Below are 27,253 nucleotides of genomic sequence, written 5' to 3'. Positions count from 1 at the left end.
TTTTTTTTTTTTCCATTTTTCTCTCTCCCCCCTCCACCCCTTCCTCTCTCTCTCTCTCTCTCTCCGTCTTTCTGTGACTTGCAACAAAAGGCTGACGGAGTGAGCCTGACGTCTGAATGAATAGCCCAAACCTGCTGTGAAGGGAGAGAGAGACGGAGCAGGAGAGGAGGAGAAGAAGAAGAAGAAGAAGAAGGAGAAGAGGGCTGAGGAGAGAAAGATACAAGTGATCTGGCTGGAAAGAGGAGAGCGCCGAGAAGTGCTGATTGAAGACGAACAGAGATTTTTTTTTTTATTTTTTAACCTCCTCGTCTCTGGAGATTTAAAGGAGTTGAAGGCGCCGCTTCAAACTGCACCGGTGGGGGGAGTGACGATCGTAGTTCTCCTGTCCTCCCCCTCACCCACTGCCCTCCTGTGCCACCATCCTTTTTTTTGTTGTTGTTGCAAGAGTCGTCTGAGAAAAAAAAAAAAAGGGAAATGGAACTTCTGGGGGTGAGGTGACGAAGGAGGACAGATTTGGAAACAAGCAAGTGGGAGAGCGAGGAGAGGAGGGGGGAGGCAGCGAAGGAGAGGGAGGGAGGCTGGAGGGGGGGGAGGAGAGGAGAGGATAACCCCAGGGCATACTGTGTGAGAATACACCAACGCCCACTTCTTTTTTATTTATTTTTTCCCTCACCACTACATTTTTGTACAAATTTTTCTGCCATGTGCAGCACCTGATTTGAAGAATGTGGAGACAGCATTTTCCAGGCAAGGAGCATGTTTCACGTTGTCTTGTCTCTGTATATGTGTGTGTGTGTGTGTGTGTGTGTGTGTGTGTGTTCGTATCTGTGTGTGTGTGCACTCATCAAGGATAATAATAAAAATCTGTGGTGTGTCGGTGAGAGGTGGGGGGCAGGGACTTGGATTTGGCTTTAAGGCTAATGAGCCTCTTATGTTTTTGCAATGAAGTGTGTCATGAAAACTGTGTGTGTGTGTGTGTGTGAGCGTGCACGAGGGCGAGCGAGCCCATGTGTCGGTGTTTCCTCGGTCCTCGGCAGCGACAGCAGGGCGAGATTAGACGGGTTGTCATTTGTCGGGTCAGAGGTCACAGAAGATTGGGCACGGGGGGCGGCTGTGTGTTGAGGTTAACGCGTGGTGCGGCGTGTGAACGCTGCTGCGTTGTGTTTACTTCTGATGTTTATCTGAGTGACGCTTAAAAACAAATTGTGTTGAAAATGCAGTTTGCAGCACAAAACACAGCAGCTACGTCCATACTGTCCTCCCGTTTGTTGTTGTTGATGGTTGTGTTTACTGTTGCATCTTTTTGCATTTAAGCTGATGGCGTGTGGATGCTTTCTTGATTTTGTGTCCTCAGTTTAGCATTTATTTGGTGACAGACGCTGTGGACTGGACAGGTTTGTGTGTGTGAAGTGCAGCCAGAGTGCACTGTCCGCTGTTCATCAGCACTGACAGCTGCTTTTGTCTCCCCGATTGTTTGGGGGCCTCGCTGGAGAAGCACAAAAGACAACATTTAAAGAGGATGGACGCTCGTCTTCATTCCCTCCCGCACCTCCTGCGATGTCTGCATGTCAGCGTGTGTTCTCCCCTTCCTAACTCGACTTTCTCCGACACTTTTCCATGTAATTTCGCCCTCCCTCTCTCTCTCTTCCCTCCTGTCTCCTTCCTCCCTCGCCCCTCTGGCTGAGCGTTTGGGTGGTGATAACTTTGGAGGGTGGCGGCGGTGGGGGGAGAGGAGGGAGAGAGCAGCAGGCAGAGAGGGGAGGACAAACAATGTCTTTGTGTGTCCACATAGTGGAACAAGAGACAGGCCGGGGTGGCGGCAGCGTAGCCGGGCGCTGATAGGGTCCGGTGGGGGCCTGGAGGAGGCCAAAGAAAATGCCAAAGAAAAGATTACACCTCCCCTCTTTTTCTACAGATGCCAGGGGATCGTAAACACACTCAAGAAAGCAGACACTCCCAAGAACACAGGCGCCGGATTCTTGTTAACATGTACGCACGGTTACGGAGTTGCTGTTTTATATTTCAAGTAGCAAGTGGACGTCCGTGAACGGCAGGAGAAGAAGTGGAGGGGTGGGGGAGTTGTATTGGCATCGAGAGCTGCGAATGCCCTTGAACATTTTGTTTAACAAGATCTGTGACATCCTTAATAATTGCTGATCATTACCGGCTATCATCTGTGGGTGTGTGTGAAACTAAGTGCAGCCAAACTCAGCCTCGGTGTGTGTGTGTGTGTGTGCACCGTGTTTGTGTTTCTGATATCTTGTCGAAAAAATGCCGCAGAGAAACATCGACTGTGGCTCTTCTGCTCAGGCCCTTTTTTTTCCCCTCTCCTTAAAAGCTCCAAACGTTGTTTTTTTTTTTAGGGTTGCCAGGTTGGCCGGAGCTGCAAGGGCAAGATTTGATATGAAGCTTTTCCTCTTTCTCCCTGCTGCACTTGCCACAAAGGAAGCCCACTGGGTTATCAGCTCGGTCCCTCCCCTCCCCTCCCTCCCCTCACTCTTGGACTATCCCATCACTTGAGGCCCCCAGCTTGGGAGTTGCTAGGTAACCAGAACCAGCTGTTGGTCCTAAGCCCGTTGAGCCCGTTTTGGTCCTGCGTCAACTGCAGAGTAGTTTTTCTCTGAGAGCTCGCTGTGAACTCGGCGACCGCCTCTGTGTCCCTGACATCATCGTGCCATGGAAAATCTTCCTCACTTCCTTTTGTTTTTGCAGTTTTATTGTTCCACTGATACGGGGGCCGGTGTGGGAGCGTCCGTGACATGTACCGCGCCGGTTTCGAGCAATTTAGGAGCATTTCATCACCCCCTCACGCGACTATTAGGCGGGGAAGGAGATGGGAAATGGAGAGGGGAAAGGGCAGCGGGAGGGTGAAAAGAATGAGCTGATGGGTGGCGAGGGTTTGATGAAAGATGTCACCTGTAATTTAGAGCCGGTTTAAAAGATGACGTCAGGCTGTAACAGAGGGTCTCCAAACTGTGTCACTCCTCTGTATAAGTGAGGATACTAAACTGTCTCCGAAGGCTATTCACAGAGATTTGAGATGGCAGAGAACACAGTGAAATTATTCATGAAATCACAATAGTGCAGGTAAGTTAATACAACTCCGCAGTCCCGGAGTGCGCCATTTACATTTCAAAGCGACCTCAAAAAAAAAAAAAAAAAACAAGCCACGAGTAAATCTGAGGGGAGTGCATTAACTTCCAAATAAAATCGTCTTTGTAAACCAACCGAGGCATGTTGGATATCCATGAAACCGCACAAACCAGAGCGCACCATCCGTCAGCAAACAGAGCTGGAGAAATAAAGATAACTGATGTAGTGTGATGTTATTAAACGCCAATTTCGAGACCGGTTTCCAAATCCGAGGGGAGAAATACAGGTTTGAGTGAGGGTTTATTTTCTTTCATTGATTGTTTGCGCTCTATTTAGGAAATGATCCTTCTCCCTCTGAAAACTCTGACTCACAGCGTCTGGCAGCCGAGCTTTCTGAGCTGCTTTTCCAAGATCAGCCCTTCCAAACGAGAGAATTAGACACCAGATCGTATTCACTGAGGAGAGACACATTTCTATGAGTTCTGCTCCTTTTTTTTTTTTTCTTCTTCTTCTTCTAACATTTAAAAAGATGACTTCTATTTCTGTTGTCAGAATCCAAAAAGGCTTTTTAGTTTGGAACATCTGTAATCCATTTGTGGTTGAGAGTACGCTCTTGCCAGCTCTGCCAAAAGTTTTCATACTTCCTGACGAATCATCCAGTTTGTGATTAGCGTTGGCTGAGGATGATATCAACTTTAGTCCGTCCGAGCTTCTCTCTCCACCCCCCGAGGGATGCAACAACACATGACCTCCACTGGATCACGCTCCGTATCTGCTGTCACACTGAACTCTTCTCAGATTTAGTCCGTCAAGCTGTTGGCTTTGTGTCTTTATTACTCGCTGGCTTACAGACAATGCTGGCTGTTGTGCTATGCTAAATACTTTGGGTACAATAACAGGAAATTGGCACGGGCCATTTGCATTTTTATCCCAAAGACTACCAGCCAAAATATCTTACAGCCCCAATGTAAACCGTCTTTAATCACGTTGTTTCTGCTGCTCGCAGAAGTTTATGTAACAGCAAATAGGCACTTGAATAACGGCTCCGCGGTGCATTTTTTTCCCCCCACTTAAGAGCGAGTCTGGTATTGGGTGGGACTCGATGTTTGGACAAGCGAGAGTTCTGGCTCTGCTTGTGTGTTTCCCAGAGTCCAGGTTCTGGGTCTGGCCGACGGGTGGGACGGCTGGCAAGCTGCTGCCAAACTCCCCAGGCGGATGCTGACCCAACCGAGGGAGGGAGAAAGGAGGGGGGGGAGAAAGAACCACAGATAGATGGATAGAAATATAAAGTGTAGCAAAGAAAAGCAAACAGATGCAATCAGCTTTCTGGGATAAAACTCACTTATTTTCTCCCTTTTGGGCTCCTTTTGCTATTAAAAACCCACAGCTCGCCATATGAATGCAAAAGGAGGCTGTAGGGCGTTTGTTTCCTTGCAGAATAATTATTTTATGATCTCTATAGAACAAGCTTTGTTTTCGCATGATTACAAACGAGCTAATTCGAGGTCTCGACGTAACTCCGATTGTCATCTTGCAATTATTAGAAGAAGAAAAAAAGCGCTCAACTCTCTCAAGTTAATCACGTAAAATCAGCAAACATAAGGTACGTTACCGCTTACGTTTATACAGATGACTGTTATTACAGCCGTCTGCAGCTACAAGCTGATTGAGTCTCTGTTATATTCCACAAGGACCAATAATGGCCTCGTAGTAATCAACATGTGGCTTACAGAAGCCTGGAGTGAATGAATGAGACGTACAGGGAAGCAACGTCGCTACCAGAGCTGATGAGAAGTGTGCAGCGTTATTGGCTTAACATAGAAAAGTGTTTCGACCTGTTTTCAATAATTTAATGTTTATCGACTTTGAGTGAAAATCATCTGCTGTCCAATTTAATTATTGCTTTAATTATTTAAAGTTTGATCTGTATTTATATCGTCAACGATATCATGCAAATATCTTTTTATTCCTGGCCGAGATATCGGCGTAAAATACGGGAAGTTCCATTCCTCAAAACATATAAATCGATTCAAGTCGTAACAGCTAGAATAAAGAAATAAGCACAATAGAGAGGAAAGATGTTTGTGGGTGTCTTGTGGGAGAGTTTAAGAGGTCAGCGCCACATCGTACTCATCAAAGTATGCATGAAAAGACCCCTGAACCTCCTCACATTTATGATCAGATGTATAGTGAAGTTAAAGGCATTATCTTCACAAGGGCGCGTGCAGATGAGGCAGCTTCCTTTTGTCTGAGTGAAACTGCTCGACTTGCTGGGAAAAAAAAAAGAAGAAAACAACTGGCAAAAGACAGAACGTTTAGCGGAGGTCAAATGTCTTAACTGTAAAGCGTCTGAAACGCATCCCTCGAAAATGTTTCCGAGCTGGAGCGCGGCCAGCGGATACCGCTCTTACCTTTATCCTGACAGAGGTTGATTTCTGGTTGCGTTTTAGAGAATTCCTCTGTAGAAATGTGAGCTCGGTGAACTGTTTAAATCGAATAAAGGAGCGCATATACAAGACAAGAGCACCTGCTTGAAAGCGTCCTCTCGTGTCGCCAACTTAGCCCCCGCATCCGAGCGAGATTTCTCCGTCGCCGTGAAAGCTTGTCGCTGTTTTTTTTTTTTTTTTTTCGCGATTGTTTGATTGCGCTTGACCTGCACTGTCAGGATTAAATGTAGAGTGGTGGGAAGTTCTGCAAATGTGACACTAAAGATTAAAGCGCTAAAACTCATTAACCTTCTGAACTCCGAGCAGTTTCCGAGCGTTTCTTTGCTCCCGTCACGTTGTGTCATTTTTCACCGCAGTGTAAAGTCGTGGCCCTCGATGGAAAGAGCACAACCGTGGCGCCACCAAACAGAGAGAACCCGAAGGTGTCTTTCATGCAGTATGACACAGTTATAAAGCCAACTACAAAAAACAACTAAAATTGAATTTCTTTGATTATTTATTTTCCAAAAATGGGAAAACCTGTAATCTGCTTGCTCATCATTTTCATCATTTTATCACCAGTACTAGAAAAAAACAGTAGTTCCACATAGTGTAGATATTTTACTACTTTGATTTGTTTCAAACTCTCCTCTCTGCTCTGTGTAAACTCTGTCTGCAGTTCAACCCAGTTCCACTGTAAAGTAGGGATGCACGATATATCGGCGACCACATCGGTATCGGCCGATATTAGTGTTTTTTCCGATATATCGGTATCGGTCCAATGAACAAATTTAGCCGATGATTGTCTAACGTTAGCGCCTTCGTCTTTGATATTGCTGCTATTTCACAGATGATTTCACTTAAATGTTCCTGGATTTGCACGTTAAATATGTTAAAATGTGTTTTACATTTGTTACATAGTAAAGAAGACCATGTGGTCTAACTTGGGCTTCTTTTGAATAGTTTTCTCACAGTGCTTACTTATTCTCATTTTTTGGTGTGAACAAAAATTGAACATCGACATTGGTAATATCGGTTATCGACGATATCATGAATCTTAATATCGGATATCAGTATCGGCCAGAAATTTTAATATCGTGCATCACTACTGTAAAGTATTTTAGTCATGGGACTGTTGGTCATAGTTGAGTCATGAATGACTTCACGGTTGTGATTTTTTTTTTGTGCTTTACAAAATCTGGTTATGGAAGTGTTTTACTTAACCCCATTCAGGACTCTCATGTTGCCATACATAGAAGGTCTTTCTGGTTCTATTGGACCCCAAGATAGAATGCAAAATATTTGTTGGTATTCATTAGAGACTTTTATACTATGTTTAATAAGTTTTCTGATAAGTTGACGTATTTTTGGTTCCAAATGCATGACAAATGTCCCTCTTTTTATATGTATAAAAAAAAACATCTTCAGAAATAATAAAACAATACCTGTCACCTAAACCAAATGGCCTGGGGTCCAAAAGTCCTGAATAGGGTAAAAGAACTTTAAAAATTACAGTTTTAAGCTTATACTTGAATCATTTTTTAAACACCAACAGCACATCATACCGCGATTAGTTCAAGGATTGTTGTAATGTTGAAAATCAGGCAACCCTTTTTGTTTTTACAGTTTGCGGCTGTGACAAATTGTGTAATTTTGCCGGGTTGTTGTTTATGACAACATGCCTTTCAAAGCCTCCCGGCAGAGTTTGGAGTTCCTCGATGTGACAGACAATCCTTGCAGGGATTCAACACTTTACAAACAGAGTTCTTTCTTCACGGACACGCGGTATGATTCCTTACCGTCTGAACCTTCCCTTCATTACAGTTGAGATTCAGCTCTTTCTGTCCAGCGCTAGTGATCTCCTTCGAATTAGCGGCCAGGTCTCCGAGCCATTAAGACCTGCGTTAACAGCCTTGTTAAGTGTTAATTATCTGCAGATTCATCATGTGTTAAATGCGATGCCACGTTCTGCCTTATTAGGCCGAAGAAGGGCTATTAACCACCAGGAAATAATTAATCAACAGCTTTGTGACCTACTTCCTTCGAGTGACGCTGCTTTTTTCCGCCAGCTGCTTTTTATTTATACGTGTGTGTGTGTACACTGTAAGAACGCGATTGTGCCCTTTCATCTCGTTGTTCGCATGCGCACAACGCCGTGCGTGTTTGAGCAGCGGTGGGGTGTGCGTGACTGTGACACGATACAAGTATGTTTCAGTGTGATTATGAACTCAGCGGGAGAGTGATGAGGAGGCGCAGGGAGAGCTGTGGAGCCACAGGTGTGTTTCACAAGCAGCAGTCTTCTCCCCAGAGCTGCCTCGCCAACACACAACCAACACACACACACACACACACACACACAAAACGAGTCCATCCAGTGACAATAATGCATGCTCTCAGCTTACACTCAGAGTAAAGGAACAGAAAGCTTTCTGAAAGCCGGATATATTTATATACTGTGTCTCAGTTTTCAGATGCGTGCGGTCTGATTTATGAACGTGTACAAGACTCTGCAAATGTATAGTTAGATATCAGTGTTATCAGTTTAGTAAATGTGTGTAAGACTGTACATGTGAGCAAGATTTGTCCGTGTGAACAGTTCGTTTGCAAACTCTGTCTTCAGAAACCTTCAGAAAACCCACTTTTCCATCGTCTACCTGAGATAATATCAATCAAACTGAAGTTATCTCTATTTTTGTTAAATCCACTCAACTTTAGTTTGATTGATATTATCTCAAGCAAACAACAACAAAACAAAAAAATCTGAAAATCTATAAAAATGGAGTTATCCAAGGTTCTCTGGCTTCCTCCCACATGGTCCAAAAACATGTTGAGGTTAATTGGTGATTCTAAATTGTCCGTAGGTGTGAATGTGAGTGTGCTTGGTTGTCTGTCTCTAAGTGTAGCCCTGTGATAGACTGGTGACCTGTCCAGGGTGTCCACTGCCTTCACCCTGAGTCAGCTGGGATAGACTCCAGCCCCCCATGACCCTAGTGAGGATTAAGCAGTGTATAGATAATGGATGGATGGATTTATCTGTTTTTGCAAATGAACTCTTTGTGCGTAAAGGCAAGTATATGCATTCAACAAATTGGATCTGGAGTGAAAACTGTTATAAGAAAAACACGTTTCTGCGTTTGCATCTCAGGTGTTGCCTGAGTGGCAGTGGAGATAGGATAGGAGATGTGGGGGAGGAGATCAGGGGAGTAAAGGTCAGGATTCAAACCAGCAACTCGGCTACTGAGGCTGTTTACAGCTGAGATGCTGGGATGCCTCAAATGTGTGGCTTTTCACTTGTCGTTTTTTTGCTACTTTCATGCCGCGTCTCAGCTTTTCTCAAATGTGTGGCGATCTCTCTGTAGCCCCCACAGGCTCTTACTAGTGTACTAGCACAGCTTCAACCGCTACAGCTCAGCAACGTCACGGTTAAAATCACCAGTGGAACATGTGTTGCTACTGGGCCACACTGTGAGGTGATCAGCCTGGCAGGGTGAGCCTGTAGTGAGGTCAGGAAGGAGAAAAAAAACAGCTGCAGACGGATCACCAGGCGCACTCGAAGTGTCTGAGGTCACGTGCCTCAGGTGGAAATGAAGAATTATTTTGTGCTCTTGAACCTAAATACTGACTATTTTCCTTTTCTTTGAGTGCATTTGTGCAGAATCTTTGTCATATGCACAAATGTTATTCAAATTTACACACTATATTTGACTATTCTTGCACACATTCACAAATCAAATAGAGTGTCACAGCTTTCTGCACATTTATACAGAATTTTCCTTCACTAATACCCCCTTAGCACCACACAATAATCACACTGTTAATGGCTGTCATATAACAGAATATAATAATAAAAAAAATAAGCTCTTTATTTCCGAACAGTTTTATAAGATGGAGGTATAAAATGTCTTATATATCTGTTCTAAAACTCGTAAAATTAACACAGAGCAGCGAAGAGCAAAGCCAGCAAAGGCGTAAAACATAAAAGCAAAGCAATAACTTAAAAGTGACAGCGCAACAAGGTCAGTAATAACTAACAGAATTTCAATTCGTCCAAACAAGTCCATAAAGTTTCAAGCAGCTTTTACCAGATTATAATCAATCTGCAGGTTTAAGCTGCGCAGCGGAGGCCTGGCTGAGCAGGGGGGCTCGAGGAACGGGTTCATGTTGCACTTTGATAAAGTTAGAAACTCACAGGAAGCAGATTTTTAACAGGAGGACGAAAATCAAAGCAGCAGAGGTGGAAATATTTAGATTTTTAGTCTGGAGCAGGGGTATAAATCACCTGTAACGCAGCTTTGTCTTTAATATTTGCATTAAAATGACTGTTTTCTCCAGAGAAACGTTCTAAATAATATTCTTTCTGATGAGTATGTAACATTGATTGAATGCTCACACTCGAGATGTTGACTTTAAGAGATATTGATGCTCCCCAGTGTTTTTTTCTTAACCACCACCAGCCTCTCCTTCATCCCTCTCCTCCTCCTCCTCTTCTTGTCCGAGTCGTGAACCTTTCATGTCACCTCGGCTTGTATGGGTTTTGAACTCACACACCTCAGCCGTCTGAATGCCGTCCTCGGCGGTGGATGGAAGCAGCTATTAAATTAATTAACCCTATAAAAACACAGGCTGTCGGAGCAGCGATATTAATGATACACGGCTAAGCTCCTTTTTAAAATTAATCCCCTGGTTGCGTTTCTCTCTGATGTTTCTAGAACAGGTAGACTGTTGCTCTCCATGTTGTGTGTGTGTGTGTAACGGCATCAAACGGTGCATAAATTACAATCCGTGCTGTTTATTTAGTGTAAAATGTAAAATCATATTCTGTAAAACACTGCATCCTAAAGTTTAGTAGCTGTAAAAGTTCAAAACACTTTCTCGTCACTTAGAGTTTACACAATATATTTGGAATAATCATAGATATTGTGAGGCTGAATTTGTTTTTCATATTCCAGACGACGAGGGCACTCAAGCCGGTGGCCTGTCTTGCAGTTTTAAAGATCTGGATCAGCACCAGAGTTTAATGGATTGTTCCTTTGGCCACACTCCACCTCTCCGATGAGTTTTGTAGAATTCAACCTGGTGGTTTTTTGTGTAATCAGACAAACAAATAGAGCAGCATTAGTGAAAACATAACCACCTTCACTGAGCAAAAAAATGTGCAAAATGGGATTTTTATATTGAAGACTTGCAAGTTATCTTTCTCTTACATGCAACTCTTTAATGTAGCTCTGTTATTATATGAATTTATGTGTTGAATATTCATGAGCTAATGAGGAAATATGCAAATTTCAAGTTCAAAACTAAACAAAAAGCATCACATTTGGATTCATATGATGCTAGATTAACGCATAGACGTTCTCCTTCTCAGACCGGCAGCACAAAGAAAACACAAATCCTCCCCAAAAAATTAACTGAAACATTTCAGTGGGATCCCTTCATGCATAGTAACGAGCTAATGGAGAGAATAGATTTTCGGGGCTTTTAAATCGTTCGATCCAGAAAATACAATTTCAGAGGGACGTCTTCCTAAAACTTGGAATCGGTAATAACCATTTAGGAAAAGAAAACGAGCCCACGGGTTGCAGAACTGAAACGCTTTTTTTTTTTTTTTTTTTTAACACGCAACTCCTTATTTATTTATTTTTTTTCCCCATAACTTTATCTGATCTGTTTACAGTACACATGTTAGCGTGTTGTCGTGGTGGAGGTCACAAACACTGTCCTTGCTTCCCAAAAAAACAAAATTGGGGGAGTTAGAGACACAGACACAGAGCGAGCAGGCTTGGATGTCCTCTCCAGCAGCGCAGATGCCACTAAATAAAATATTTCATAATCCTGCCCAAATCCTCTAATCACCATGACAACAGGCAGCAGGGAGCCAGAGAGTGGTGGTGTGTGGACCCCCCTTCTCCTTTTTCTTTTCCCTCCTTTTCCCTCTTTTTTTTTTTTTAATCTGAATTTGGGTCCACACTGTCAGATTTTTTTCCTTCTTCTTCTTCCTCAATACGACACTGTTGTTTTTTTTTAACCACCTAAAGAATGCATCCTATTGATTTTTTTTGGGCGGGGGGGAGTAATTTAACTCAAGCACTCAGTTGGTCTTTTAATCAGCGAAGTACTTAAAATTTCCAGCAGTTTTTTTTCTTCACTTTTGTCCCACGACTCCGTGAACCGGCGAGGACCGAGACACGAAGATCACAAAGTCGGTTCAAGACAAGAAACCTGGAGACGAAGTTTAAATTAAATTACTGTGGATGCTTTTTTTTTTTCTTTTTTCGCTTCGGTGTCAGGATGAGTGTGTAAAGGGCGTCGAAAGTGCACACACACACACACATAGCGGAGCACTGAAGGCCTGCCGGCTTCTGTACGGTGATAGGATAATGGAGGTGATGACCTCATGGGGTGAAAGGACCTGTTGCCTGGTAACAGTGTGGATAACAGTGAGAGATGGGGGTAGTCATATCACTGGTGTGTCTCTGAGTGTGTGGGTGAGAGAGAGAAGAGAGGAGTGTGTGTGAGATGTATCGACCGGCGTTGCCAGTTAAGGGAGATGATGGCAGCGGTTTAAAGTAGAAGAGAGTCAAGTTTAGGAGTATCGATCCCTCTCAGGTGTGTTCGTGCCGCTGATTTAGGCAAAAAAAAACAGGCGGTAACCGATTCCTGCTGCGGGATGAATATCCTACATTTCGCTGCTCCTTCTGCGGCTCGCTTGACTGTGTGTGCCAGACATAAATAATTAACTCCCTCTTGTCTTGGTCTCTCTGCAGGTATTCGGCCCCAGATTATGAATGGGCCTATGCACCCGCGCCCCCTGGTGGCGCTGCTGGATGGGCGCGACTGCACCGTGGAGATGCCCATCCTCAAAGATCTGGCCACCGTGGCTTTCTGCGACGCCCAGTCCACGCAGGAGATACACGAAAAGGTACAGAAGCAGATCACGGACGCCCCTTTTCATCTTTTGTTTTTTGAATTCTTTCTGGTGGAAAAAGCAGGATTTAACTTTTACCTGCCCTTTAAACTTCAAATAGAATACACTTGATGTATTTATAAGCAGGTTTGAGTAGCATTTGTTCATCAACTTTAATTAGATATTACTGAGTTGCTCTCAGCTTTATGTTTCCTTTATTAGAGCGCCTCCACATTTCAAATCTGCCTCACCAGTCAGCCAAGAAAAATATAAAAAAAAGATGAAAAGAATTTAAACAGTGACGTGTCAAAAAAATAGGCATCTTCCCATACTGGCCCGAATATTTGAATCGCTTCTAAGGATTCCTACAGTCACATACTGCTTCCATTTTTGTCTTAATATGCCAATTAAATGATGTAAATACTGACTTCCCATATCTGTAATGAAATATTCTAAACACAAGGCCGACATGTGGAGCTTCAGTCTCATAATTATCATGGAAAAAAACCATATGTTACACATTGGAATCCAATCAAATTGAGAAACGACAGATTGACTGGCACAAAAAAGAACATTTTATACGATTAAAAGCAAAGTTGAAATGCAATTAAATCATACAAGTGCACACACTAGCAATCTGAATTCACAGTTTTCTCTCAGAGTTAACTCCTCTTCCACAAACTCAGTGTATAAGAAATGCAGACTTTTACATTTGAATGTGACACCTGGTGAGTTTAACACACAATGCATGTTTAGAATAAGTGTCAGAACGTGTCAGACCACGTAATGTTGCAGCACCACCAGTCTGCCGGCTGTGACGGCGGCGACAGTATCTGCAGGAACTCTGATGCAGAAGCAGACGCACGCTGTGATGCCGACAGAGGATGAACTTTGAATGCGTTCCCTGAATTATTTGCTTTCACTGCGGTGAAGAAGAATCATCTCTTTCTTCCGTCTGCGTCTCCTCCTCTGTAATGTTTTAATAATATTTCAGCCCACTGGCTTGTTCCACTCTCCCAGTTCAGCTATAATGGTTTCATCACGGACTCTAATCCCACCGGGTGCTCCAGTGCTGCTTTGTTAAATAAGGAGGAGGAGGAGGAGGAGGAGGAGGAGGCTGGTAATAGAAATGCAGTATAATTGTTCTCAGCCAGAGTGGGTGAAACATTTGTCTTATTTTACAGTCTATACACTGGAGCCAGTGAGCAGCTATTTTACACTCGGAGCAGGAGGGTTTTTTGTCTTCACACTCACAAAGAGAGTAGGAAGGCTTCCATTTCATGTTATATCAATTAGAGGGCCGACCGAGGCTGCGTTTTTGAGGCCGATGCAGATTTTAGGGCGGAAAAAAATTCTGATAACGACACATCTGCTGCTATTCTTGATATATATGTTAGTTATTTAGAAAAAGGAACATGATTTGTTTTATTAACCTAACAGCAATGTGTCACAAACGAGTTAGCTGCTTAAGACACAGCTTGACTCTGAACCACCATTTGCTCGGCTGTGACTCTGCTACATGTGCTGCACACACTGCTGAGAGGTTTGTTACCAATCCAGTATTGTTGAATGATTTCTAAATAACCCTATGCATCTTTTTCTGTATTATATTGTCAGTGCATATCCCACAACATACACACTGGAGATGTAGTGACTTGATTCGACAAACAAAAACAACCTAAGCCACAGTGAGGGGCTGGTACCGAGATATGTAACTGACACGTCGTCATGCGGCGGCTCCACGCAGTAAATCAAACATCTGCGGACTTGTGCTTAAGATGTGTTTATTTACCACCGTGTACCACTACAGCCTTCGCTGTGCACACACTTACATCCATAACTTGCATGAAAACAAGCAAAAGGCTTAAAGATTTGCCTCTAAACGGCGATCAGAAACTGTTTGCTTCTCCTGGTAGGCAGCACACCTGAGGAGTAATTACCTCTTCATCTATTTGTACATTTCAATGTGCTGCTGTCCAGTACGCCACCTACTGTGGCAATCAGGGAATGACCTGAACAACACATAAACAAATGGCTCTAACAGTAAGAGTGAAAAAGCTGCTTTAACCTAAAATAATCTGTAACCTGGCTGCCTTACAACATGAAGTAATTCCCGCCAAGAGTAACTTTTAACTGTTTGTACATATATCTGACTTAGACTTCTAATACTGAGTTAGGGTAACAAAGACAACATTGATGAAGTCTGATTGGCTTCATACTTAACTCTCAATTGTTTTTTTCAGAGATACCAACAAGACATTTTGCTTTTAATGATGTCTTAAGTTCTACAAACATTACAATTAAAGTTGTTTGAACTTACATCTTGTTCGTCATCAATATATCAACATGTTGTTGTTTTTTTCTATCCGTTTAACACAGAAACATACTGAAAGGCATGATTAAATATAAAATTAATGATTGCATGTTTAGGTTTTCCCCCCAGTGGTTCAAACTGGTGGGCTACCGTTGATAAGATACTGTTATTGCATGCATGACCTTTCATATTAAAACAGACATCTGCAGTTTTTATAATATTTCTACCCTTCCACATTTTCTCTCCAGTCACACCCACTCATACATACTGTACCTACTTTTGTAGGCATCGCTAAACTATCACTGAAGAAACTAAATATGAGGAAACGACAAACAACATAGCAGCTACAAGTCTTTAGGTGAGAGTACATGTTGGAGTTTAAAGCAAACATCATCCTAAAACCTGTTAATATTGCTCGCACCACAGGTGTAAACCAGACGTGGTATAAAACCTCAGATATCCATCCTATGACGGTGTACAGGAGACAGGCATCAAAGGAGTGTATATCAGGTTAAAAGTAAAACATTTAAAACTCATGGGTATCGGGGATAAACGGACTTCATGCACGAACTGATGAACCTCAAATGTTTTTTAGGAAAGCCTGGTTACTTTGTCAGGAGCAGTTCATCTTAGTTTTTAATGTAACTGTGTAGTTTGTTCACACATCTTTTCTAACAGTTCAACATGAAATTGATTCATTACCATCTGCAATTATTCAAAAAGCTATTCCTCTTTTTTTTTTTTATGAATCTACTTAGTGTTAAAACTCTGAATATTATGACAAACTTAACATGTTTCTCGTTGTCATTTATTTAATAAAACTGCACCAAATAGCCTCAGTGGTGTGCTTTAATCATAGAAGAACTATCCAGGTGGAGAAGCAAAAATTGTGAAATAATTTGGTAGTCAGAAAATACCAGTATCATAAAAAAAAAGTGTAATTTGAACCTGTGCAATATTTGTATAAGACCAACATCAGCCAATGAACAGACTTCAAATCCAAATCCTCTAAAATATTCGTCATTGTTCATTTACAATTAAAACGTTGTCAGTTTCACTTTAATGCCGGCGTTGTGATTTGAATTTGTAAGTTAAATGGAAGAAATGCAAAACAAATACTTGATATTTGGTCTTTTTTTTTCTTCACACACACACACACACACAAGAGATCTCTGTCCAGCAAGATGTTGTGAATACATTTCACACACAGAGGACTCTTCTGGGAGTATAGAGGTTGGCAGCGATCCCACAACTGTAACTACACAGCAGAGGGTGCAGATGGGGCGCACACACACACACACACACACACACACACACACACACACACTCCAACAACCTCAGTGGTTTCAGCCAGTGAAGTGCTGTTCACACACAAGTATATAAAACAAACTCGCAGCGAGCAAACAAAAGCGCTCTGCTGTCTTTTCCGCATGCAGCGCCTGCAAGTGAGCAGATGCAGCTATTAAGAGATCCGTCACTTAAGGAATCGGTGTAAACTGTAGTTCGTGCTCTCTCGCCGTGCAACCGGCAGCCTGTGGTGACCTGCGAGGAAAAAAAAATATAAAAATTTTGTGGCTCCCGCTGAGTACACTTTAAAAGAAATTTATTAGAGAGCACTCACGGTCCATTAACTTGATACGGCACTGTCCTTGGAAAGACAAAGAAGACCCGGTGAATTGCAGAAAGATACAAAGTGGTGTGCTTTTCAAGTGTGTTTGGCACCGCTCTGTCGGTAACCACAGCTTTTTTTTTTTTTTATATCAAGTGCCGCTATTTTAGTGCAAAGTAAAATTGGTTAACACTCAACTGTGTTTGTGGATGTAATTGATAAAATGACTGTGTGTTTAACTTGGACACTAGTAAGGACAGAATAGTGTTTAAGGAGAAATGGAGAATGTCAGACCTTCAACACGAGAAGTTCTTATTATTTATTTATTGATTTTTTTTTGAGAGAGAGAGGGGACGTTTAACAAGCTGGAACTGAACATGCTTTAACCAAACATCTGTGGTTTCATCCATCTTCACATTTAAGAGTAATAAATGTAAAAAAATTACGATTGTGGGTTTAATTTTAGTTTTTTGTTGTATTTGTCTCATGCATCCCTCCATCTCCTCGAATTGGCTGCTACTTTTGCACACAAATTCATGACAAACCACAATTCCCGACTACAAAAACATCTTCTGAAGCCCGCTGCCCTGTGATGGAACAATGAGAGGTGCAAATTACACAAAGAAAAGTGATCAAATCATCTCTTGAATTAGCTTTTGTTTGAGCATCTGAGCACAATCTTAAAGGAATTCTGTGAAGTTTGCTTTTTTTTTTTTTTCTTTTCTCGCTGGTGCTGCTTTCATGTCTGGAAGCATGACACCAGAGCCAGCAGGTGATTAACTTAGCTTAGCATCAGTGAACGCAGCCTGTCTTAGAAAAATAGGCAGTAACAGCACCTCAGAAGCTCAGGAATTGACACGCTGTATCTCTGAATTAGCATTAAGACTGAAAGCCAGAGCACCTTCTAGCACCTTCGAACTCACTAATAAACATATCGTATGTTTAATCTGCTCTCAGACTGGAATCATAAAACATTCAGGCTTTATTTGCTCTGCGGTATTCACGACTCGTCCACCGCCGCGTGCCAACTACAGAAGAATACTTTTTTAACGCAGCTACTGCTAATTAACACGATGCAAAATCCATTCGCTCAGTTTTTCCACCCCACATAAACTTGCTCTCAGCTTTTTTATTCCTGTTGCACAGTGTGCAGTGATTCGGTGTCGTTTTCCAGCATCGTCTCCAGCCAAGCCTGCCTCTGGCCGGCTTCGCTCAAGTAATGAGATTAATGCATGAGGAGAGCTTTAACCTTGAGTTTAGCATCCAGCTCCCCGCTACCGCTAGCTTCAATAAAAATGTTATATGGAAATTCATGGCTATGCTAATCTGCCTCGGTTAGGTTAATTCAGTTAGCGGGTTGTGAATTTAAACCGGTTATTTAACAGCCTCGGCGTGCAGCAGCTACTTGTTTATGCTCCCTGGGTTTCTCTGCAGCTGTCAGTCTACTTTATTGTCCTGCCTGCATCCACTCTAACCTTGTTTGCATACAGTCTGAGTGAATGGAATGTGACAAAAACCAGCTTTGGCAAGCACTCATTATACAGTAAACACACAGACAATCACTCATATTTTAGAGCACACATAAACAATCCATTTGCATTTAGATGAAGAATAACGGACACAAACTTAGGTCCAGGAAAATGGGAGATGGTGAAACCGCTCCTATTCGTGTTGGCTGCAACAAGTCGCCATACATGGAAAAACCATCTGAATATCGATGTCGGGATGAGAATGATTAAGAGCAGTAATGACATTGTGATCACAATATAAATGCAAATGAAAATGTTTTGTTTTCGTCCGTCTCTAACGTGGCTAATGATTGCCGAGGAAATGCTGATGTAAACGGCGATGATGATGGTGATGGTGATGATGATGTCGGTGATGCCTCATCCTCTGTGATGTCCCTCAGGTGCTGAACGAGGCCGTAGGGGCCATGATGTACCACACCATCACCCTGACCAGAGAGGACTTGGAGAAGTTCAAGGCGCTGCGCATCATCATACGCATCGGCAGCGGTTACGACAACATCGACATCAAGGCTGCCGGCGAGCTCGGTGAGGCTGAGGGGACAGATGCGGGCAGAAGAGGAAGAATGTAGACATAAAAAAAAAAGTGAGGTCGTTCAGAGGCAGACGGTAATCATACGGCAAGAATAATGAACAAGACGGCTCGTGTCTGCCCATATGGCTCATTCATTGTCTACCAAGTGGTGGCATTCGATACGTCAACACAAACCAAAATGATGCATCGTGGATGGGACACATTTGGATGGACGCCAAACCAAACTCTCCTCGCCGTACTGACTTAACATAAACAACATATGTAACAGGAATTATTAACTGTAAACAGAAGGTGTAATGGAACTGATTGCACATGCAGAGCAGATGCTCCAACTGATATGAAACTCTCCCTCTGATTCCCATTTGGCCCCTTCGGCATATGTTTGGTATGAGAGCAGGATTTAGTGTGATATCCTAATTATTGTCGTTTGCGCGACTACATTTCAGTGCGCTGTGACATGGATTTCTTTTGGTGGGCATAATTAGCAGCTATAATCATCCTCTTATCCTTCACAGTTCAATTTTATACACAGTGTGATTTTATTTTGTAGAAGGTCATAAAGAAAGAGAAATTCCCTGCCAGTTATTTAGTAAAAAAAATACTGCAGATCATCTCTCTTTAAACCAGCAGTTACACACTCTGAAGCAATAGTGTCTTGAATTGTCATGTTTTCAGCTTCATAGTGGGTTTTTTTTTCTCTCTTCCATTTTACCTTTTCCAGGCATCGCGGTGTGTAATATTCCCTCGGCAGCTGTAGAAGAAACAGCCGACTCAACACTTTGTCACATCCTTAACCTGTACCGGCGAAACACCTGGCTGTACCAGGCTCTCCGGGAGGGCACGCGGGTCCAGAGCGTGGAGCAGATCCGGGAGGTGGCGTCGGGAGCGGCCAGGATCCGAGGAGAGACGCTGGGCCTCATCGGGTTTGGTGAGCGTCTTGTTTTTATGTTTGGCTTTACTGCAGAAAGTGATCTGAAGCAACTCACAACTTGAATTCAAACATGATACCCAACAAGTGCACTGAGGTCTCCCATGACACTCTGGAAATCAAAGTGAAATTATTATTGATGATTGAATATTCTCTGTAATAAATACTAATAGACTAATCAGTTTTCTAATCTGTCTTCTATTAGCTGCAAGTGTGAAGTAGACTCTGCAACAAACTAAGCATAAAAAAACTGATTGATGCCTTTTGGAGCCCAACACTAACCCATTAATCTCACCTCATAGTGCACCCCTCGGGTTGTTTGCTTAAAGTTGGCGTCTTTAAATCCGGAAAAAGACTGCTGACATTTATCTGGTTTACATATTCGGACTGCTGGCCCCTCTCCCATCCTTCTTTACTTTGTTTTCTCCTGTTAAGCTCAAACGTGCAGGGGACATGCAAGAATAGGGTCGCATGGATCGGTCCCAATCACCTGGTTTATTTTCCATTTATAGAGTCGAGTCTGTGTATGAGGGTGTAAGCGCTAGGGCTGGACCCGAATAGCCTAATAGCTGACTGTTCGTTCACTGTGCTGGAATCAGGATATCAATTTTGATCTCCGGATATTCCCTCGCTGGGCCGCCACTGCTACTGATGGCGGAAACAGTATGGTGACTGCTGATGCCACTGCTGCCCCTGCCCCGCCTGTGCGTCCCGCCCACTTCCAGCCCGTTGGAATGAATACCCACCCGCCACCACCGCGCAGCACCCCCAAATATTCGGAATATTCCTCATTAATTGGGGCCGAATATCCAGAGAATAGAAATTGTTATTCAAACCAGCCCTAGTAACCACAGAACAGATAGCTAGCAGAACAATGAATTTCACTAGAAGCCTGTTGGATTAGATTTGCGTACTCCACCTTTAACTCCATTTATTTAACCTATATAAATAAGAGTGTACATCCACACCAGCAGTTGTGTGAAGCAGAAGGGCCTTGAGCTAAATGCCAGCATCAACTAGCGAACAAGCTTACATTGATGTTTGTCAGGTATAAGCTTCTGATTACAGTGTTGAAACCAAGTTAATATAATGGGCTAGCATGCTAAGAGTTTTTAATTAGCACAAATTAAAGCTGAGAGAAAAAATGAGTTTGAATGTCTGAACGAACCTCTTGGGAACACGTTCAGTAGTTGTTTTAGTCAATGTTTTCTTTCCATCTCCCGCCCCCTTCAGGTCGCTCAGGCCAGGCGGTGGCCATGCGCGCCAAGGCGTTCGGCTTCAACGTGATCTTCTACGACCCCTACCTCCAGGACGGCTTGGAGCGCTCGCTGGGAGTCCAGCGGGTCTACACGCTCCAGGACCTGCTCTACCAGAGCGACTGCGTCTCCCTGCACTGCAACCTGAACGAACACAACCACCACCTCATCAACGACTTCACCATCAAACAGGTGTGTTGAGATGGGGGGGTGGCGTGTTTAGTGGAAGCTCCACAGATCAGCTTTCTTACATGAGCCTCAGGTGATGGACGATGAAGGGATCTCGCATTAAACACGACTTGATCTGACAAGCTGACAGAGTCGAGAACTTATCAAAAACTGACGTGTCTCAATTAGCAGAAGCTCCGTCTCATCACTTAATATTCCTCGAGGCTGGTGGTGGAGCGTTAGCCCAGCGGACTAGCAGCTGACTAAGCCACCGGCACATCTTCGCCACCTCTGTTGGCAACTTGCTGCATAAACAGCCCTTTAATGAGCGGCGAGATGCTCAGAATAAGCACATGCAAAGAAGCGCAGGTGTTTGGAGGATCTCTGTGGATTCTGAGGGATTCATTTATGGGGTTGGATGGTGGGTGGTGAGGGGGGGGACGTGTTTTGTGTTGTTATTGCAGGCAGGAAAATTCTGTTCTCACTTACAGTTTCTGTCCTTTCATACCTTTCAGGGCAGCGTGACCCAAACAAAGTGTGTGTGGGCAGATAATGTTCAGTCAAAGTGCGTTCATGTGCATGTTCCTCATCAGCAGGGAACCAAACAAAAGAGATGTTCGGGTTGAAAACATTTGAATTTCCGTCTTACGTAAGAAAATTTATTACGTTGACCCAAATAGAACAAAGTATTCTGACATTCTTGGGCTATAAAACGAGTAAATATTAGCTTGTCTCAGCATATACACGGTCTAAACATTTTCCCTGCAGTGTAATCTAGCACACTGATTTGTCAAAGCCCGTGATATATTAGTGCACTTGCACATTCTGAGCAGCACACCACACCTATTGTGAGCTGCCAACAAAGCAGTCAGCGACAAGCCAAGGAATGCTACTGACCAGCCAAGTCACAGTTGCCAGCTGAGTGGGCTGCCAGGCCAGGCGTGCAACTTAACCGGCCTTGATGAATCAGCAGCTAAGCTAACGACATCGTGCTCTTTAACCCCAACATTTAAGGGGTTTGTGCTTTTGGGAGACCGGAGTTTTGTCTCAAAATGACACAAAATGTCCTCATAGTATAGCTGTGTAAACTCATTTTTGTCTCCATTACACAAGAAAAAGAAATACTGTGAGGTTATTGCAAATGTAATTGAACATCCTTTTAGTTTTCTCTTGGCCACTGCTGCCACCTGGAGGACATAAAGTGGACTGCAATTTCACAACTGTGTACTTATTTTTTTTTTTTTTTACCAATTGTGTGTATTTCTGAGGAAAAAAATCAAGTTTATTACAATTTCTAATTTTCTGTTTTACTATATAAAGTGTAATTTGTTAAATGGCGTGAATAAGAGCTTCTGTGAGGAGATTTAAGGAAATAGCGTCAATAAAATGCATCATGTTGTATTCTGAAAATATTACTATGAGAATAATGATATATTCTGTGCTGTTGTGTCTCTGTGGGTGTGTGTAGATGCGTCAAGGTGCTTTCCTGGTCAACTCTGCACGGGGAGGTCTAGTGGATGAGAAAGCTTTGGCTCAGGCCCTGAAAGAAGGCAGAATACGGGGCGCCGCCTTGGACGTCCACGAGTCGGAGCCCTTCAGGTGCCTCCACATTCTAACTGGAACAGCTTCTGAGCAAAAGTCCCTCGTTTATTAATTCAGTTCACTGTTTAACCCTCTGAGGTGCTTTCTGGGTATCTTTTGCTTTGGGCACATTTTGGCATTTTTACAACCATGGGTAGAAGTAAAGAGAACTCAGAAATGTTCAGTATGATGCTGTTATAGTGACGTAAATCATTAAAATAAAGAAAAGAAATGTTGAGAAAGTGGATTTTCTTTATATAAATAAACTGGAATCAACATGTGCACCATTTTGTCCAAGTGCCTACAGAGGTTACTAATACTGGATGGAACTGGGATGCTTCACTTGGTATTTTATGACCTACATTTTTAATTTGTTACCATGCTAATGTCCAATCTGCTCTGTGCAAACACAGCCTGCAGCTCAACCTAGGTTTGAAAAATTCTCAGAAATTTTGTCTGATGAATGATAGCTGCAGTCACTCGTGGCTTCAGGAGGAGCCCACATCTTTTTAAAAATAATTTGTTTTGGGGAATTTTGTTCATAAACTAGTTGAATAAAGTACTTTCAACTAAATATAATGATTGGATGTGGTCAGTTTTCCCAATGGAACTGCTTACCACAAACTATACATTTAAGCCACGGCAGAAAAGTGAAACATTCTTTCTGTTTTTAGTTTCTGGTTCTGATAAATGGCACAATAGTAGTGATTTCTTTAAAGATGTCATGATTCAGAGGGTTAAACACGGTTTGCTTCATACATGTACATCATAATAAATAAAGCAAATAGTTCCCAACCATATCAACACAATCAGTAGAAGCTGCTCTTCTGTTTTATTCCTCTTGTAATCGTTTTCTCTTTTCCGTCTTGACCAGTTTTTCCCAAGGTCCTCTGAAAGACGCCCCCAACCTGATCTGCACGCCCCACACCGCCTGGTACAGCGAGCAGGCGTCGCTGGAGATGAGGGAGGCGGCTGCCACAGAAATCCGCCGAGCCATCACTGGTACGGAGACGTCTATTACGCATTCCCACGCTCGCAGATTTTGATATCTGAACTTACCCCCCTGCTCTCGACACAGGCCGTATTCCTGACAGCCTTCGAAACTGCGTCAACAAAGAGTTCTTTGTTACGACGGCGCCCTGGGGAGTGATAGAGCAGCAGCAGCCTCAAGTTCACCCTGAGATCAATGGTGCCGCCTACAGGTAGGAGGTGGATTTATTTGAAGTCGGCGTCGCACAGAGATCACCTGTGTCATCTCAACACCTTCAGTAGTGAGGCTTAGCCCGTGGTGGGGGAGGGGAGGGGGAGTCTGAGTGTTCATATGTATGTTTGTAACCATTCTGACTTTCTTTTCCTGCTGGGTTTAGTTGTTTGTGGCCTGTTTATACACAGAACTTGGCCCGAATCAGTTTGTCCCATGTTAAGTCTAGGCTCTTGGTTTCTCAGTCTCTATATTGTCTCAACCAGACTGAACTGCTTCTCTCACACAGCCGAGTGAACCAAACCATGGTACAGGCCATAGCAACGGGGGGAATGCAGGACAAATTATATACCTAATTCTCAACCAGGTAAATGAATACTACCGCTGCTGGCCGACAGGCCGGGGCAAATGAATAACCTCATTAATAAAACCGACTCCCATTGAAACCTGTAGCCCTTGTCTGCTTCACACTCTAACTTACATGTTCTGTAACTGTACCCACTCTACCCAGCATCTCATCAGCCCCTCTGACCCCCTCTGATCACCCCTGAAACACAAACTGCAGCTCACAGGATCTGATTTTTTTAAATTTTTTTTTAAAGAAGCAGTTATACATTTACAGAATAAGTAGCGTTTTCAGGATGAAGACGGAAAGCAGGAAGGTTTGAGTAGAGGAGGGAGAACACGGGGTTATGTCGGGAGGAGGGAACAACGGCAGATCTGATTGTGGAAAGTTTTACTTTTGTAAGCATTTGTAAAACCACTCAGCAACAAACCCACCTGGGATATGACAAGTTGTTTTATTTGCTATAAGACACCCACGTTTCCCTTTTCAGCTCCCCGTGATAAAGGGTCGATTCACCCAAACTATAAAATACATATAGAGAGAGAGATTTTCTAACTTACTGGAGACACTTAATCAGGGATAAGTCGTTGCTGATTCATTTTAAACGCTTCAGCAGCAGTTAGCGTCTTACTGTTTCCTTCTACTGAAGCAGTTTGAATGACTATAATGTGGATGATTCAATCTACACCAGACATCCTGCTAAATATTTGTATTTTTACTGATCTTAAATCTCAGAGAAGAGTTTATTTATCTGAGCAAATTAAACTAAATATTTTTTTTTTACTTTTGTAGTTTGGGTGATTGACCCTACAGCAGATTATGACCCCTAACATCCTCATTTATTGCCTCCATGCTGCAGTGCTCCTCGCCATGTTTGCACCATTTGTAGATATTTAGTTTCCAAGAGGTGAATCCACCAACATGTTTGGATTCTTTAATTAGATTTTAGTGTTCTGATTGGGTATGTAAGGTAACGATAAGGAGCAACAGATATTAGCCTTTTTGAAAGAAAACCACATGAGCAGCAGCAAGATGGTGACATTTTTTTAAAAAGTTTGCTCCTCGTTAATCGCCTTCTCTCCATCCGCAGATTCCCTCCTGGCGTGGTGGGCGTTGCCCCCGGTGGGATTCCCGGACCTATGGAGGGGTTGGTGCCCGGGGGAGTGCCCATCGCCCACACCCTGCCCCCCGGTACCCATCCGTCACAGGCCACCTCCCCCAACCAACCCTCCAAACACGGCGACCCCATGAGAGAGCACATGACTGAGCCGTAGGACTGCTGCCGCTGTAGCCGAGCAGAGGGGGGGAGGGGCAAAACAAAAAATCCATGTAAAAGAAAAAAAGAGAGAAAAAAAAATAACAAAAACCCAGCAAACCTACCAACTCAATCATCCAACTGTACGCTTGACTTCAGCCATCTGAACCTACCAGCAGACTGCCTGCCGGGCAACGTTTCACACGTTTTCTTTTTTGTATGAAACCACTACGCCCCAGTGAGGACAGTGGACGTTACTGAGACACACCCGAGCTGCCACACTGAGACGGGACTGACCGTCGAACTCATGCGCCGAAGATCTGAAATGTCTCCTCCCTCCATATCTGTTTTTGTTCTTCATCGATTTAAGTGTTCTGTTTTGATCTTTACTTCCGAGTACATTTCAGGGAGAGTTCCTCCTGATTTCTGGGACACGTCGACAGTAACCGCGTGCAGGACGGAAACCTTGACCCTCTCCGGTTTAAAGGAAGACCTAACAGGACGACCCTTTAAGCCTCCCCTCTTTGAATTCCACCCATTTCAGCACAAACATGTCCCGTTCTATATTGTTTTTTTTTTTTTTTTACTTTCTTCTGTTTATCCTTTATTCTGTGTTTCTGTTGCAAGTGAATATTTGTTTTTCTGTTCTTCAGTGTGTGAAAATGAATGGATTTACAGTTAGAGGTGCGTTTAGCGGACGAGAAAGTACCCGTCAGACATCCGGACTCCATCTTTTGCTGTTTTTCCGGTCGTCGATGCCCCCTCTGAATGTAGAGACGAGAAGCGGGGCGATAGATGTGGAAGAATATTTTGGCTTATGAGGTAAAAAAATAAGAAAACAACCCTTTTGAAACCAAAAAAAAACAAAACAATGGAACTTAAAAGTTAAAAAAAAGAGGCTACCATTCGTGGTTAGATATCGTACGTTGAGTGTTTCACCTCAATTACATGTTGCTGTCGTAACTTTCCCAACTCTGCTGAACTGAGGTACCTACGAGATTTGGTTATTGTCATGACCAGTGTCCCAAATATGATCTGTTTGCATCCAAAGGACCTGAAGGACAAATGAGGTATGAAAGTGTTTGGGAAAAAAAACTGACTCAGGAAAAAAAACAAAACAAAAAAAAAGAAATATTAACCTTCGAATCTGTCCAAATCTGAACAGGAAAGAAAAACACCAACTCTGGATTTACTGCTTTCCACGTCTCCACATCTTTCTCCATTGTGGTATTTTTTTGTTTTTTTATATATATCAAATGTACATTTTTTTTGATGTTCGAGGTTTTCACTCCTGTTAGATTTGTATTGCCTTGTTAAATGTTCATATAACCGTAGTCTTATGTGACCGACCCTCCGCCCTCTCCTTCTTATAGTTTCTTCTTCTTCTTCTTCGTTTTTTTTTTTTGTTTGTTTCGTTTCGTTTTGGGTTTTTTTCTGCTCTAATGAAAGCCAGCTGTGGCTCTTGGAGGCATGGCGTCCTCCCTGAACAGCAGCAGTCACATCCATCCCTTTAGCCCCATGACGTTAGCAAGAGACGGCTGCTAGCAGATTGTTTGGTTTTTAGTGTGAGTATTTGTATTTGTTTCTTGTACAAGGTGAACATATAGCATACAGTGCAGCTGGAACCAATAAATAAAACTTACTGTTCTGATTGATGATCGCCTCTCTGGAACGTTTTGTTGTAAAGTCGTCGTTGTCTGACACCGTGTCCCCTCTCTGTGTGCAACAACGCTGGTGGATGTAATTGTGCTTTATTTAACTGTATTTGCAGTTTTTTTACTCCACTCTGCTTGTTCTCTTTGCTCATCGTTTTGATTTTCAACCCTGGTACACCACAAAAGCTGCTCACGAATGGCTTGAGGAACATGACCAAGAGCTCAAGGTGAAGGCTTGGCTGCCAAACTCCTCGGATCCCACAGGTGCACCCAAACAAGCCTCTAACATGGACACCCAGAAAACCACAGCACCCTAGGGATACGCCGCCCACGTTCTGGTGCAAGAACATCCAAGGATACCTTCAGTGGTCCTGTATCCACGGCTGGGTGGGTCAGAGCTGTTGGTGGCACAAGGAGGCCCTGCACAGGCTGATGGTCTTTACATTGTAGCTGATT

General features: G+C 43.1%; 1 protein-coding gene across 3 annotated transcripts in view; it reads left to right on the top strand.

Annotated features, from left to right (window-relative positions):
* LOC103375130 (C-terminal-binding protein 2) overlaps positions 1 to 26,798 on the top strand; it is a 40,928-nt gene extending 14,130 nt beyond the window's left edge. For 2 of the 3 annotated variants that reach the window (XM_008305336.1, XM_008305335.1), the window contains 8 exons: positions 12,284 to 12,438; positions 18,256 to 18,400; positions 19,129 to 19,335; positions 20,569 to 20,783; positions 22,228 to 22,358; positions 23,215 to 23,342; positions 23,419 to 23,542; positions 24,978 to 26,798. In XM_008305336.1, coding sequence (XP_008303558.1) covers positions 12,284 to 12,438; positions 18,256 to 18,400; positions 19,129 to 19,335; positions 20,569 to 20,783; positions 22,228 to 22,358; positions 23,215 to 23,342; positions 23,419 to 23,542; positions 24,978 to 25,161 — 1,289 coding nt within the window. In that variant the 3' untranslated portion in view covers positions 25,162 to 26,798. Of the gene's footprint in view, positions 1 to 31; positions 748 to 12,283; positions 12,439 to 18,255; positions 18,401 to 19,128; positions 19,336 to 20,568; positions 20,784 to 22,227; positions 22,359 to 23,214; positions 23,343 to 23,418; positions 23,543 to 24,977 lie in introns of those variants that run through there. The other variant, XM_008305337.1, reaches the window with a different exon arrangement.
* The last annotated feature ends 455 nt before the right edge of the window (positions 26,799 to 27,253 follow it).

The sequence above is a fragment of the Stegastes partitus genome, unplaced genomic scaffold (assembly GCF_000690725.1).
Source record: "Stegastes partitus isolate 25-593 unplaced genomic scaffold, Stegastes_partitus-1.0.2 Scaffold2478, whole genome shotgun sequence".
NCBI lineage: Eukaryota > Metazoa > Chordata > Actinopteri > Pomacentridae > Stegastes > Stegastes partitus.
This window is presented reverse-complemented; position numbering and strand designations above follow the sequence as displayed.